Source organism: Pteropus medius, unplaced genomic scaffold (genome assembly GCF_902729225.1).
Source record: "Pteropus medius unplaced genomic scaffold, Ma_sr-lr_union100, whole genome shotgun sequence".
Taxonomy (NCBI): domain Eukaryota; kingdom Metazoa; phylum Chordata; class Mammalia; order Chiroptera; family Pteropodidae; genus Pteropus; species Pteropus medius.
The window spans coordinates 6,447,023-6,462,095 of NW_024349798.1; the positions used below are offsets into that span (position 1 = coordinate 6,447,023).

General features: G+C 42.8%; 2 protein-coding genes across 11 annotated transcripts in view; one reads left to right on the forward strand and one right to left on the reverse strand.

Moving 5' to 3' along the window:
* The window catches only part of GLYR1 (glyoxylate reductase 1 homolog), a 32,559-nt gene extending 29,071 nt beyond the window's left edge, over positions 1 to 3,488 (reverse strand). For 5 of the 6 annotated variants that reach the window (XM_039885271.1, XM_039885270.1, XM_039885269.1 and 2 more), the window contains exons 1-3: positions 3,367 to 3,488; positions 2,300 to 2,336; positions 1,304 to 1,383 (exon numbers count right to left, since the gene is read on the reverse strand). In XM_039885271.1, coding sequence (XP_039741205.1) covers positions 1,304 to 1,383; positions 2,300 to 2,336; positions 3,367 to 3,404 — 155 coding nt within the window. In that variant the 5' untranslated portion in view covers positions 3,405 to 3,488. Of the gene's footprint in view, positions 1 to 1,303; positions 1,384 to 2,299; positions 2,337 to 3,337 lie in introns of all 6 variants that reach the window. The other variant, XM_039885272.1, reaches the window with a different exon arrangement.
* Positions 3,489 to 3,590: 102 nt separating this feature from the next.
* UBN1 (ubinuclein 1) overlaps positions 3,591 to 15,073 on the forward strand; it is a 34,718-nt gene continuing 23,235 nt past the window's right edge. The window contains exons 1-8 of one of the 5 annotated variants that reach the window (XM_039885265.1): positions 3,591 to 4,298; positions 5,414 to 5,516; positions 8,149 to 8,436; positions 11,567 to 11,653; positions 12,279 to 12,374; positions 12,732 to 12,866; positions 13,534 to 13,637; positions 14,361 to 14,799. In XM_039885265.1, the coding sequence (XP_039741199.1) occupies positions 8,188 to 8,436; positions 11,567 to 11,653; positions 12,279 to 12,374; positions 12,732 to 12,866; positions 13,534 to 13,637; positions 14,361 to 14,799 (1,110 nt within the window). In that variant the 5' untranslated portion in view covers positions 3,591 to 4,298; positions 5,414 to 5,516; positions 8,149 to 8,187. The other 4 variants (XM_039885262.1, XM_039885264.1, XM_039885263.1 and 1 more) reach the window with 4 other exon arrangements.

A 15,073-nucleotide genomic window follows, 5' to 3' on the forward strand; every position in this document is an offset into this window, starting at 1 on the left:
TAAAAGACTTAAAGATATTACACCTAGCAGTTGCCCTGCATCTACTTGCTTAGTAATTCCCTCAAAAAATTTTAGTTAGAAATCACATCACCACCACCACCAGCTTATTTGTGTTCAGTAAGCGCATCTTCTTCACTTGGCTTCACCTGGTTGCCTGGTTGAGTTCTGAAATTCAGTCAACTCCAGTTTTTGGTGTCCTACCTATATTTTTCATATAGAGACCAGAGTTTATTTTTCTAACCTTCCAACACTTTCAAAAAATTATCATAAGAACACAATGGTTTCAGGCCTGCTGTAATTTGATTAAATCTCTACTTTCTATGATTCCCATTTTTGTTTCCAACTTGGTTAGCTAAAAAAGATGCTGAGCCGACCATATTGCCTGTTATTCTCAAGTACAAGTTCTTTACCCCAGGAAGGCAGCCTCTCTCTGTCCACATATCCAACTCAATGCCCAGCAGTTTATAGTATCCCCACTGCCTGGAATGCCCTTACTGTTCCTGCCTATCCAAATTCTATCCATCTCCAGAGTTTGATTCAAATTCCATCACTTATACCAGCCTTTGAACTGGCTGTCTCCACTGATCTTTTATTGTTCTAGAGCCCTTTAATAATTACCCGCATCGCTTACTCCACACTTAATCCCATCTGAAATATGTTTTTGTCACCTGAATTCCAGGAAGATGGCAAGCAATCAACCCATCTGGCTAGACCTAGGCAATTAACTTGATGTAGTGATGAGAAAGCTAAACAAATCACCAGAAACTCAAGCAAATACACATTTTTCCCCTCTCTGCGATTTCTTTTATGGCCTATCAAAGAATCTCAAATTAACGGTTCTGACGTCAACTCTAGGACGGGTCTGGTTAAAAAGCTTTACTGTTATAATGCTAGAGCAAGTCATTCAATTTTACAAAAACAGATAGAACAATTACTTTAAGATAAAATTTTAGTTTTTACTTTGTACCTCACCCTTGAGCTACAATGATTAACAGCCATTAAATGAGAATCAAATGTGGCCCTTATAAAAGGAATTGCTTATGGAATTGGGTAAAGAGATGTGAGAAACTCTATGTGATTATTATACTCATAAGGTGGTGAGCCCTAGTTCTCACCTGACATTGTAATTAGCCTCAGGACAATTTCTGTAAGAATAGCATCTTTTATTTAGGTATGAAGCCAGAATGATATGCCTTTCTTATAGACTGTAATACGACTGAACTAGGATCCCTAGAATATTCTCAGCAGCTCAGACCCAACGCAACGCCTGAACGAAGGGAGACTCTCGGTGAGCACTACTCACTGATCCTCTGTTCCAAAAAACTTCACAAAGAAGCATTTCTTTCCACGAGGTTTCTTCAAGTCCTTGGGCGGATTAACAATCTGGGGGATAAAAAGGAAAAAAAAATTTTTTCCACAGCTCTAAGTTGGTAAGAAAAAAATGAAAACAAAAGGAATGTTTTTAGAAAGAAAACCCCAGGGCCGAGTTTATGTCCAAATTTGGCACTTTTTTACTGAGATGTGTGGAGATAGATGTACAGCTATTTAGAAGATCCTTACATCTAATATGTAATACAGCTTTCAGTAGATATAATATTCCTTTTACTGCAACGACCCTGTTTTAACAAGTTAAAACCAAAACCAACATCATTCCCCCTACCCCCGTCAATGTGATCCTGTCATTACTGAAGAAATGTAGAGGACACTTTTAAAAATACTTCTGCGTAGGAAGAGTTGAAACAGGTAATAGTGACAATGAAAGATAACTGAGGCACTGAAAATGCCATATTGCAAAGAGACAGTCTAAAGATATTTCCTGGGCTCCTAGCAGGAATATAAAAACAGAACATTTGGAAAGCCTCATGCAAAATTTGAAATGCCAACTTCTGCAAAGATGCACTAGAGCAGCACATATGGTAACATAGAAAGATTTAAACTTAGTTGGGACAAAAATACTTTGACTTTTCACTAACCTACATTTAGATTTCTCTCTTCTTGGAGAATTTATTTTCTTCTCCTTTTGTTAAAGTGTTAGGATAAATTCAAATTAGAATTTATTTCCAGGGTTAAAAGACTCCACCAAAATCATCTCTGATTCAACAAATAAACATTTACTGCATATTATAAGACCTGGTATCGCCTTTTCTAAACAAACTGATATTAGAGGAAAAAAAATCTACTATTTAAATAGGCACAGTTTAAGTCAATGCTAGAAAGTGAGAGAAATGTACCGTACATTCTACACCTCTTCAAACCCAACTTCAGATGTCTTCCTTTAGTTTAGTAGTAAAACACTCACCTTTCCCGGCCAAGGAGGATACCGGCCAAGTTTCCCCCTAGAGAAAACAAAGAGAATCAGCATTTGCCCTGGAAAAGCCAGTCCATCTCCTTCAACCCACTCAATATACAATTTATTTTCCTAAATCATCACTTGCACCCTCAAGTGCCAGAACAAAAGCTGGCAAACAGGAGTTCTTAATTAGGCTTTCACAGCTGGATCCAACAGGCTCAACCTCCTAGAAATGGAATGCAAAATTGTATACGTATGTGCATAAGGTATGTGCATTCTTCTAGTGACAAGGGTACAGAACAACAAAACCACGAAGAGTCACCACTGGTCTAACGCCTCCCCGTGACAGGGGTGGGGGTCAGTTTGCTCTGTAAACACAAGACTTCCCCTTACAAAGTCTGATTTAATTCATCGCGAGACCAGCCGACTTTGCCAAATGCTAATGGAAGCCTTCCTCTGGGTCGAGAAACAAGCTACGCAGCTCGAGGGAGGTGGCGACAGCCAGTCTTGGTTCGGGCGGTTGTCTGGGACACAGAAGCAATCCAAAAGGCACTGGTCACTGCCAAACCCTCGGTTGTAAAGAAGTAGTCTCCCCTCCATTTCTTCACCGGGCAGCGCTATCAGTCCGGTTCCGACACCCCCGGCCAAGCCGCCCGCACAGGTCGGTTCCATCGCAACGCGGGTTTTAACAGGCTTGCCCAGGCGAGATAGCCCTGCGGACTCCCTCGGCTCTCCCGCTTTCCAGGGAACCCCAGCAAGACCCCGATGAACCCGCGTCCGCGGGCGGCGCCGGTGACGCCCTTCGCAGTAACCACCGGCCTCTGAGTCCGGAGCTCAGCTCTCTCCCGAGCGGCTTCGGGGCTCGGAGCCCGGCCCGCCGCGGCCACCCTCGGCCTCAGTCCCCCGGGGCCAGGCTGCCCCTTCCGCCCGGCGTCGCTCCCAGCGCCGGCACCTCGTCTCGCCCTCTCCACGGCCTGGAGCACACAAAGAGGCAGCTCCGGGGCTGGCCGCGATCCCCGCGCCCAGGCGGGCAGCTCCCCGGCGCACCTCGCTTGGTCCCGGCCGCGCGGACTCACCACACCAAATCGCCGAGCCGCAGACTCACAGCCGCCATCTTACCACCCAACCACCGCCGACGCACGGGCCGCCGGGAACCTCAGGTCGCCCCGGTGCCGCCCATTGGAGTGTGCCCGGCCACGTGACGGGGGCCCGGCTGTCATCCGCCACGCCGCTGCTCTGACGTCACCACGCCTCCCGGGGCTTATTGGCCAGCTCAGAGGCACGTGACCCGGGCGCCGCGGTCTCAGCGCGCCTGAGCCGGGAGGCTCCCGGCTCCATTCCCTCCCTCCGGCTTGTGACAACGAAGCGTCCGCGGTCTGAAGCGGCAGCGACGGCGACTGTGCGGCCGGTCGAGCGCGTGAGGGAGCCGGCCCTGCGGCCCGCCCCGCCCCCGGGCCCTGGCCTCTAGCCCCCTCCCCCTCGGCGCTTCCGTTACGGCGGTTAGTCCCGCGCGGGCTCCGGGGCTGGCCGCGTCGGCGCGCCGGTAGCAGCCCTGACGGACCTCGGCGCGGCCTGGGAGCCAGCCTCCGCCCGCGCCCGGGGCCCCGCGCCCGGCGGGCTCTGCGCGGTCGCGCCCGGGGGGTGGACGGGTCCTTTGGAGCGCGCTTTCTAACAGCCAGGTCCGGGGAGCGGCTCCGAGTCTGAGCCGCAAGTTCTCCCTGGGCGCCGGTGCAGCTCACCCCGAGGTCCCGAGTTGCTCGGCCGACGTGGAGCCGGCGTCTCTCCACTTCCTTCTGGGCCCGCAGACTGCACGGCCGGCGAGGCTACCCCGGGCGCGCGGGGACCCGGCCATGGGCCGCGGCGCGGGTCGCCCGCCCGTCGGGAGGCATGGCTCCGGGGCCCGCCGCTAGCAGCGCCGCAGCCCGGGCTCCCGGGCCGGCATGAGGACGGTCGCGGGGAGACGAGCGCGGCCCGCGGGGCCTTAGCCTGCGTCGCGCCGGGGACAAAGGTGCGTGTCTTTGTTGGGACCGGACTCTCACATAAGCCGAGTTGTGGTTGACACTTTTGGAGAAGTTAGGAGCAGGGTGTTGTGACAACAGAAAGGCGGATGCCAGGCGTCGCTTCCATCTGTGAAATTTAAACCGTTGAAAGAGGAAGTATGAACAGTTCAGCCCAGTGACTGCCCAAACGTCAGATTCCAGGTAGAAAATAAAATTTTCAAAAGGTCTCATTCCCAGTTACAGACCTCAGGGAATCTTAATTGTTGACTTAGAGCCAGAGTTTTCGCTGGTTCTAAGTCCCCACCTGCTTGAAAGGTGGCGAGTTCGCACATATCTACCGTAGGCGTTTTGTTATTACGAAACTTTGTAAGTGGTTTGTTTTGTTGTTGCTTTTAGCGAACTGGCTTGTCCACAGCCTGGCTTTTCATTGGAGTTCAGTTTCCCTAAAGTGCTGTCATTTAGTTTCAGGAAGTGTCATTTACTGTTCTTTATTGTTTAAAGACAAATCGATAATTTAAAGCATATTTATGATTTCAGGAAATAGTTTCATAAAATTCAACACACGTTTCTGATTTTAAAACTCTTAATTTTTGAGAAATTGGAGGATATTTTAATGACTTGATAAAAATGTGGCTAGAGGCATTCCCGTTAGAGTCAGGAACATGGCAAAGAATATATTTTCTAATATTATCTTGTAAGTTCTAGCCAATGCAATAAGACATGAAACAGAAATAAGAAACATAATTTTAAAGAAAAGAGAAGACAGAATTCTCATTTCTGTGGATGACAGGGCAGCCTATTTTGGAAAAAAAGGAAAACATTAAAAGAGTTCAGTAAAGAAACTGGTTACAAAATCAGCATACAAAATTTAGTTCTTCTATGTTTCACCAATAATCATTTTGAAAATATAATGATTAAGAATGTATAACACAAAATATACCATTCCTGGGGATAACCTGAAATACAAGGGAGTCAGGAATTTCTTGGGTAATATCAATTGAGGGTTTTTAAGAGGGTTGTTTTTGTAGAATACTGTGCATTTACTTAGAATAACGGTTAACTAATTAGAGGCGAGTACAGGCATACCTCGTTTTATTGCACTTTACTTTATTACCCTTCACAGATGTTGCCTTTTTTACAAATTGAAGGCAAGACCCTCCACCAGCAAAAAGATTACGACTCACTTTCTTGTGGTGGTCTGGAACTGAACTCACAATATCTCTGAGGTATGCCTGTATTTAAATACTCAGCTTTTCTTAAGACTAAGTTTTACTGACAAAGTTTGTTTTGTTTACAAATCTAAGAATGTTTCTATTAAAACAAAAATACTTCATCTTCAACAAAGCTTTAAGGCACCAGTTTAACAGTTTAAATTCCCCTATACAATAAGCTCTCTTTTTACAAAGTTAAAAGTTCCTTGAATGTGTTAAACTGTATTTAAAGTTTTATATGCTTGTTCTCTAATATACCTCAAACTTCTAAGACAGGGAACTTATAAAGCAAATAATAAAATCTTTCCAAGGACTTAATTCTTATAAGTCTGATAAATGTATAAACCTAAGTAAGGTTCTTTTAAATGCATACTTTCAAACTTAAGTTATGTTTTCTGAAGAATTTCAAATTAAAATTGTAAGTCGGATGTCATTCATTAATATATATGATTCTCTTGTATGTTTTTAATGACTTAGTAACCAGCAACAGCACTTTTCACGATGATTGTAAAAATCCAAAATCCGAGTGTTAATATGCTATAGGTTTGATTTACTTTATTTTCTAGTCTTATTTCTATGACTTCTCAGGCCTGCAAAATCACTTAAAACAACTAAGAGAAGCGGTTTTACCTTCTAGGTGGATTGACAGTAACAATGTCTAAAATTTGGACCAGAATAAGGTTACATTTTAAAATTCCTGCCTGGATGGGGGCAGGGACCCTGTTGCCACTTCTAGGATGACCTTCCTGCATCCTGTAGGTTAACTTGGAGGTTCTCTTCCTATACTGAAATTGCCTGCTCTTATCAGTAGGGGACTTTTAAGTCTTCAACATTCAGCTGAAATTTATTTTCATAACCCAGTGCATCACAAATATCCTGGGGCCTTGAAAGTTTCTTTTAGAAGAATTTCTTTCAACATCTTAGTGTATAATGGTCTTTTGCACCACCAACCTGTTGTGTTGCTAATCCCTTTTCTGCCTGATTAAAATGATTTAACTCTTTATTTTTAGATATTTTACTCCCGTGATCTATGGATCACAATTTTATGGTCATAATAGGAAGAATGAATATTGCATGTACTATGTAAATATCCATATATATATTTGGATATATGTGATATATGTGAAACTTCCTGAATTAATTCATATTTATGATTCATTTACAATCAAAATGCAGTGAGTTTTTATGGGAACTTGTCAAAGTGATTCTAAAATTGATTTAAAATAATAAACAGACTGGAATAGCCAAGTATTTTAAAAGAAGAAGAAGAAAGACGAATTTTAAATTCAATATGCTAAAATATACCATAAAATTTCTCAAAACAGTGCAGTACTGGTTAAGGAATCTCTAGATACTAGATTGATATAATAGAATGGATTTCAGAAATAGACCTTAAGACATTAAGTATGATTTATGCCAAATCAGCAGGGAAAAAGAGGATTGTTAGTGATTGATGCTGGGAAGAAACTAAGTTAGAGCCTCACCTCTCAACTTGTAGCATAATGAATTTAACTTGAGTTAAAGAGTTCATTGTGAAAACTATATAAAGGACTGGATAGGTAAATTCTTAGGTAAGAATTACCTGGCTAAGGAAGGACATTTTAGGCTCTAAAGAAATGGGAGAAATCATAAGGGGAAAAGAAGCCTAGTTTACAGCATAAAAAATTAGAATTTCTTTCATCATATCTCACGCTAAACAAAATTAAACAGTAAATACACTGAACGAAAAGTACTTGTAAGATATGACAGACGTTATATATCTATAATATATCAAAAGCCCTTACAAATCAACAAAAAAGCCTTAGCTTTTTTCAACCATTCCCTTAATGCTGGACGTTCAGGTCACTTTTATCATTTTTTTTTCTGTACAGAGAAGACCACAGTGAATATCCATATTGCTGTAAGTAGTTCACACTAGTATGAGTTTTAAAAAGCAGGACACAAATTATACATGAAGCACAGAATATATGTTTGTGTGTATGTAGTCGCATATTTATATTCTGTAAACTCTGGGAATTCTGGAGTTCAAATATATTTTGACCATTTCCAAGCAACTTTAAAGGTCTTTAGCATTTGACACTTTGCTAAGGCCCAGGTTTGGGTGGTGAGAGGAGGTAAGCCTCGCCACACCATTTCTGAGGCAATGATTTTACTTATCCCAGGGTAGGTATTATGCTGAGCTGATGAAAACTTCGTCATTGTTAGGAATGGCCCTAAACTGCTGGTGATGAAAATAAAGAGGTTTTAAAAAAGAGCCTATTCTTAGCCAGAAAAAAAAAGTATTGGATAAATTAAAACAGTATTTTTTAGGGTTCTGTGCAATTTTGAGGATTCTTTAAGGCTCTGTCAGCATGGGTTTGCTAATGTCAAGAATCTAGTGAATATGTATAGAAAAAAGACCGGAAAGAAGTATGCTAAAGAGTGATTGTCTCTAAATGATAGGATTTGGGTGCTTTTATATATATAACTATATTTAAAATGAAAAGTATTTAAAAAGAAAAAGCAGTAATGGTAATTAAGATAAATCGGACACTGGATTTTTCTTGACAATGAAATTTTTTTAAACTTAAGTCTGTATAACTGAACAGGAAGAATTGTCATTTTAATCATCTTGGTTTGACCCAGCCCTTCTTTTCAATATTAACAGAAGCCATGCAGTGACACCTGCTAAGACTTGTTGGTAGCCATGTCGGAGCCCCACAGGGTCCAGTTCACCTCTCTCCCAGGTTCTCTGAATCCTGCGTTTTTGAAGAAATCCCGGAAGGAGGAGGTTGGGGGAGCAGAGCAGCATCAGGACCCTGAGCCGGCTGCAGCAGCTGTTCGGATTACACTCACCCTCTTTGAGCCAGATCACAAGCGCTGCCCAGAGTTCTTCTACCCAGAGCTGGTGAAGAACATACGAGGGAAAGTGAAAGGCCTTCAGCCCGGAGACAAGGTACCTCCCAGTGGCCCCAGACTCACTCTGCAGATCTAATGCTCAGGTAGTGTGTGCAAATTGGACTTCTGGAGGGTGGAAGCAAGACTTAGAGAGGCTTTGGCTGCCCTGAGATCGTGTAACTCATCCCAAAGCAAGCACCAGGTTTGCTGGTTTTGCCTCTGGGCATGAAGAGAGAGAATTCTTTGTAGAACCATTCTCTTGATTTATGTTAGAGAAAATGTATGGCACATCCAAGGCTAATTTGAATTATGGCTAATTAATACAAATAAAGGAAACAACAAATTTTTTCACACTGAGGCTATAAATGTTACGTGTGAATGGGACTAATCTTTGGCTGTTCCCACGTTGGATTTCATTTTTCTTTTCCAAGGGACTCTCACTCTGCTTTGTGTAAGCGCAAATAAGAAAAGACGCACAACCACTCATCTCTTTTCAACATGTAATATTCTGGGTAGTTTCTTTACCTGGAGGGATAGAAACTTATTTTTGTGTCTCCCCCGCCCCGCCCCCCGAATTGATTTGTAGCCTTGGGGATTTTGAGAATCAGTTTGATTTCTCAAATTCTCAAATATTTTTTAAAGAATGTATTTCTTTTCCTGGCAGATTTGTTTTACTTTTTAGTATGGAACTTCTCAAACATGCACAGAGTATAGAGAATAGTATAAGATCCATGTACCCATCCATCACCTGGTTTCAGCTCTTATTGGTTGATGTTTTGGCAATTTATTAACGTAAACATTTTTATAAACTTTTGTTGAGTTATGCACATAAGAGAAGTGCACATATGATAAATGCATAGCTTGATGGGTTTTCTCAAACTCAGCACACTCGTGTAGCCTACACCTGGATCACAAAATAGAACATTTTCCAGAATGTCAGAAGCCTTCTTCCTACCTTCGCAAAGTACTTGAGGGTAGTGACTGGTCAGATTTATAACAGATTAGTTTTGAATATTTTTGTATTTCATCTAAATGAAATCATACAATATGAGTAGGAGCTGGGCAAACAGCATTTATAAACACCCATCGTATACCTGTGCACTAGATGAGGCCCCAAGAGAAGGTTAGTTGAATCATACAGTGCAGCATTTTGTTCTCTAGAGTGGCTCTAGTCAAGTGGAGATTAGGTTAGTACCTGGCTCACAGGGTGTCCGAGGGTAGATGTGATCATGCAGGTACAGTGTCCAACAGAGTGCCTTAGTGATCAGTGCTCCTTCAGTCTAATTCATGTTTGTGCTGTTTGGGGTGAGTGCCTTTGCTTAGAAGGATTATCCAGTTTTCTTTACTCAGATAAAAATGTGTTTCCTTGGATAAGATATTATTGGCTTAATGGAAGCCAGTTGAGTCTATACCCAAGGTCAACCTGTTATATGAGAGCCAGTGGGCAGGATGAGAAAAAGTAATTTCAAATTTATTCAGTCCCGTTTTCAAAGTAGGGATAATATCCTCTTCCTTGAGAGGAAGAGAAAGTAGTAGAGTTTGGTTAGGGTATTTATTTATGGGCTTACACCAAATCAGTAGGACAACTGAAATTAGAACTCCTGTGCTCTGATATTTTTTAGCGGGAAGGGGGAAGGATGCTCTTCTCCATTGTGGAAAAATGCATGTAGCATAAACAGAACTTCAGATTCAGTTTCAGGGGATTCGCTCCTTACCTTCAGATTGATAACTCTTGAATTGTGTCTACTCTGAAGTGTTCAAAGCACAATGTAATCTGACACATTCATGTAATCATTCATTTAGCATATATTTCTTATGATGTGAAGGCACTGCGAGATACTGAGGACTATATAAAGGTAGAGAAGCCACTGTCTCAGCCTCAAAAGAACTTGCAATCTTTCAGATATTTTAGGAGAATTATACCAACACAGGTAACAGTAGCCGCAGTGTGATAGTTAAGTCTGGTACAAATACAGGCCCTGGACAGCTTGGACACAGGAGAGCTTTCATCCCAGATGCTGTGTTTGGTCAGAGCTGGATCTTCATATATTCAGGAAATAGTAATTGGACAACTACTGTTTTCAAGGCATTAAGGAATACACGTGGAATGTAACACTGCTCCAGTTTGTGGGATTTCTTAAAATTATTTGAACTGCTTAAGTTTTATGTGATCATTGTAGAAAATTAAAAGATACAAATAAGCACATGGTTTTAAACACCACCCATTATGTGTATGTTACTGAACCATCTCATTCTATGTATATACCCTAAATCATTTAATTGATCCTTTAAGGGTGAGTGGGATTTCAGTAGGCAGAGATGAGATGGTGGGAAGAGAGGGTTGTGTTTTCAGACAAGCTTCTTATCTTTAGTGTTTTTGGCCTACTCTAAAGTCTTAAGCCTATTTAGTCTTTTTTTTTTTTTTTAAATTAAAAATTCCTTGTCAAAGAAGCTTAAAGTCCAATTGTGGAAAATTTCCTTGATGAGAAAAATGCAGGAGTAAGTCTATGGTGTAGGAACCTTTGGAAAACTGCATGAAAATATTTGGAGTGAGTATCGAGATTGGGAGGAAAGAGGAAATGACTGATCCTTCAAGATGGGTGCCAAGGAAAGGGACTGCCATTAACTTGGGTTTGATTTTTGGTTGTACTGAGAAAAGAGCAAATTCATACCACTCTTGTGACCAATAAGGCAGACTAGCTCTCAAGAACTTGTGCTACATTCACTGGGTCCTTAACCTTTTTTGAGCCACTGACTGCTTTGGAAGTCTGGTAAAGCCCTTCTTAGAGTAATGTTTTTAAATGCATAATATGCATTTAAAAAGGGAATGTTTTTAAATGCATAATATGCATTTAAAAAGGGTGACAAAGGAAACAAACTATATTGAAGCACAAGTCTGTCTATACAGGTTAAGCATCACTGACTAAAGGCCTATTGGTATATTTGGAGCCCTATAAGACCTAGTGCATTTAATCAAATTTTGTTTAATTACATGAATGGAAATTTTTCTTTCTTAAGCAACTAAGGTAAATACCAATGGGAAGGTAACATGTATTCTACCTTGTCTTTTCTGAAAAAGTTTGTTTTTATTATGCTGCTTATAAATATTATGTAGTCAGTGAATGTACTATGAATAGGACTGTGGGAATTTTCTGTGACGCTTACTTTGTGGAGTGGTCTCTTTACAGAAGAAAGATCTCTCGGATCCTTTTAATGACGAAGAAAAGGAAAGGCATAAAGTAGAGGCCCTTGCCCGGAAATTTGAAGAAAAATATGTAAGATTTCTCTCTTGGGCAACAAAACAACTTCAGGGGGTGGGAGAGGTTTCTAGACATTTCCACATTCCTTTGGTGGATTATCATCTAGTCAACACTGATGTAGAAACAAGTAGAGAGCTTGGAGAGAGAGGATGCAATTATTAAATGTGTGAAGGTACAAAAAGTGCATGTGGCAGGACTAGTGTGTGGAATTAAATGGACGAATGAACAAGAATGGCCTTTTACCCCGAGAGTTTATCCTTAGAATAAATGTTTTGATACAAAGCATATGAAGCCATTTAGTTTCTCTTCTCTCTTAGGCCATTTTATGCAGATACAAATATGTGCTATTTTAAAAGGTCTTTAAGAAAGGAGGTTTGGGGGGTGTACATGTGTGAGAATGACTGTTCCAGTGCTTTTCAGCCTTTAGTCACTAGCTGATGGACTTCAAGACTTAAAAATTTGTTGAGAGTAGATCTCATGTTGTGTGTTCTTACTTCATGCCAATTTTCTCTCCCCAAATATATATATATGTGTGTGTGTGTGTGTGGTAGAGTAGGTGTGTGTGGTATATATATATATATATATATATATATACACACACACACACACACATATATATGAAATCTACTCTAAATTTTAGGGTGGAAAGAAACGTAGGAAAGACCGAATACAGGACTTGATTGATATGGGGTATGGTTATGATGAATCCGATTCCTTCATCGATAACTCTGAGGCGGTAAGTACTTAATAAAAATGCAACATGGGAACCACCACACCCTAGCTCCTACTGGTGATGGCCCAAAGGCTGGGACATGGGTCAGAGTGAGCCTGCCCTCACCATGAGGAAAGAGCTGCATTGATGACAGAGAAAGTGACACCCTTACTACTAGGCCTTGGTTCCCTCACTGAAAAGGGTGACCAGATCTGTCCCAAATACCCTCTGGCTTAGACATTCATGATTGACCAGAAACATGTAGGTAAGTGGTCTGAAAAGTGACAGAGAAACAGTCACATCCGATCTGTCAAGACCTCTGCATCATTGGACTGTAGTACCTGAACTTGGAGCTGACTGTCTGTTTCCCTCCCCATTCAGTATGATGAGCTTGTTCCTGCTTCTCTGACTACCAAGTATGGAGGATTTTACATTAACTCCGGAACTCTGCAATTTAGACAAGCATCAGAATCTGAGGACGACTTCATTAAAGAAAAGAAGAAAAAATCTCCAAAGGTTAGAATGTTTCTCACTTTTGGATTTCAGAAGTGCTTTATGAGATCAGTAGGTGACTTTCCAGAACATATGTTGGTTTAGGATGGCGGAAAGGCATGAGCTGTGTCAAGGTCGACAGTTCACCTTTCACAACTGTGCCATGGCGAGGTGCCATGAGTCCCAGCAGGCTTGGCAGGAATTCGTTTCTCGAGGTGGTGTCAGGGCGGGGACAAGGGCAGTGAAGAGTGTGAAGTGAGGGGAGTTTGTACCAGCCTTGCTGTGTCTCTTCTGCAGACATGTAGAGGACTTCAGTTCCCAGGGCTGTCACTTCAAATGAAAACAAGTTAGCCTTAGGAGAAGATTATTTTGAAATCTGTCTACCACTGCCTGTGTGTTTAAAACAGGAGGCAGGACCCACATACAGCTCATTTCAAACTAGAAAGGTTTCTGGCTGCACAATGGTCTCTGTTGTCTCAGCCCCGGGTGCTTTCAGGAGACACTGTCAGTGGGAATGTTATATTGACCTGCCACAGGTCTGCGGTCCAGGGACCGATCTAAAGCTTTTGTTCATGAAGGAAATAGGACAGCTCTCAGGATGTGCCCCGGGCGGAGCAAGGCCAGTCCTGTGCCATGCACTTGCTCCCTGAGTGAGGGAGCTGTGTAACTCTGCCTTGTCTTTAATTCTCAGAAGCGGAAGTTGAAGGAAGGTGGTGAGAAGATAAAGAAGAAGAAAAAAGATGACACTTATGACAAGGAGAAGAAATCGAAAAAATCCAAGTTTTCCAAAGCCGGGTGAGAGGCAGCAGCTTCTTTCCTAGGATAAAATTTGAACTGTTAGGGCAGGACACCTGGGAGCTGACTCGCCCTCCTCCTCACAGCTTCAGAAGAGGCAGCAGGGCCTGGCCTTCTGTTCCCCCTCATGCCTTCCTCAGTGCCATTGTGGGCATAGTCAGTGCTCTCACATCTCTGTGTGTCAGACATCCAGAGTTCTCTCTGTCCCACTGTCAGCGTTGGCAGCTATTTCCGTCACTGTGTGATTGCTGCTGTCTCTTGTTCTCTTGGGCACCCCTCCTCTGCCCCAGTTCTCCTCTGTCTCTGCCATTTCCCTTTATCTTCTCTGGTCCTGCTTTCTTCGCCTCACTCAGTCTCACTCCAGCTGCCCTTCAAGTTGCTGCTGCTCTCTGCTGTTCCTGCTTTCTCCCTTTAAATATATTTCTCACTCCCCCCCCCCCCCCACTTTTCCAGCCTTTTATTTCAGCCTGGCAGTGGTTGTTAAAAACGCATCGGATATTTAGCACTTTGTGACACTGTTTTGCTAACCTGTATTAAATCTTAAGCTTTGTCCCAGCAAGAAGGAGCTCCATGTGCCAAGAGGAGGGAGGAGGAATAACAGGGTGGACTTGTGACTGAGATTCCTGGAGACCATTAAGCTGGGAGCAGGGGTGAAGTCCCTCTGTGAATTTCCCTTTTGCAGTGTACTGTAGCCTTAGTAACCAGTTTCCCTCTCACCTGCAGCTTCACAGCTCTCAATGCCAGTAAAGAGAAGAAAAAAAAGAAATATTCTGGGACTTTGAGTGTTAAAGAGATGCTAAAGAAATTTCAGAAGGAGAAAGAGGCTCAAAGAAAAAGGGACGAAGAACATAAGCCTGTACCAGTCTCATCAGCAGAAGCTCAGGGCCTACGGGAATTAGAGGGCACCTCTGACCCCTTGTTCTCACTCTTCGGCTCCACTTCTGACAATGACTTGCTCCAGGTGGCCACTGCCATGGACTCACTGACAGATTTGGACTTGGAGCAGCTGCTCAGTGAGTCTCCAGAAGGAAGCCCCTTCCGTGATATGGATGATGAAAGCGACTCCCTTGGGGTGGGACTGGACTCGGAATTCAGGCAACCCCCTTCCCTCCCTGAAGGCCTCCCTGCACCCCTGGAGAAGCGCGTTAAGGAGCTGACTCAGGTATGGTGACACAGTGGCTGGGCTTTCCTGGAAGCAGTTTGGGTGGATTGATGCTGGTTCTGCACTGCATGAAGCTCACTGCCCAGAGCAACCCTCAGTGAGTTGGCAGTTTCAGTGTAAGCTTTTCCAAGCTCTCTTCTCATCTCGAGGAGGAAACCATATAAGCTCTGCCCATCAGACACCATTTTTAGGCCTTTCATGGTTCCTTCAGTTATAGAAAATTTACATTCTTTTGGGGAAATTTTCTTTTCTGCCTGTCCCTTTCCCACAGTAT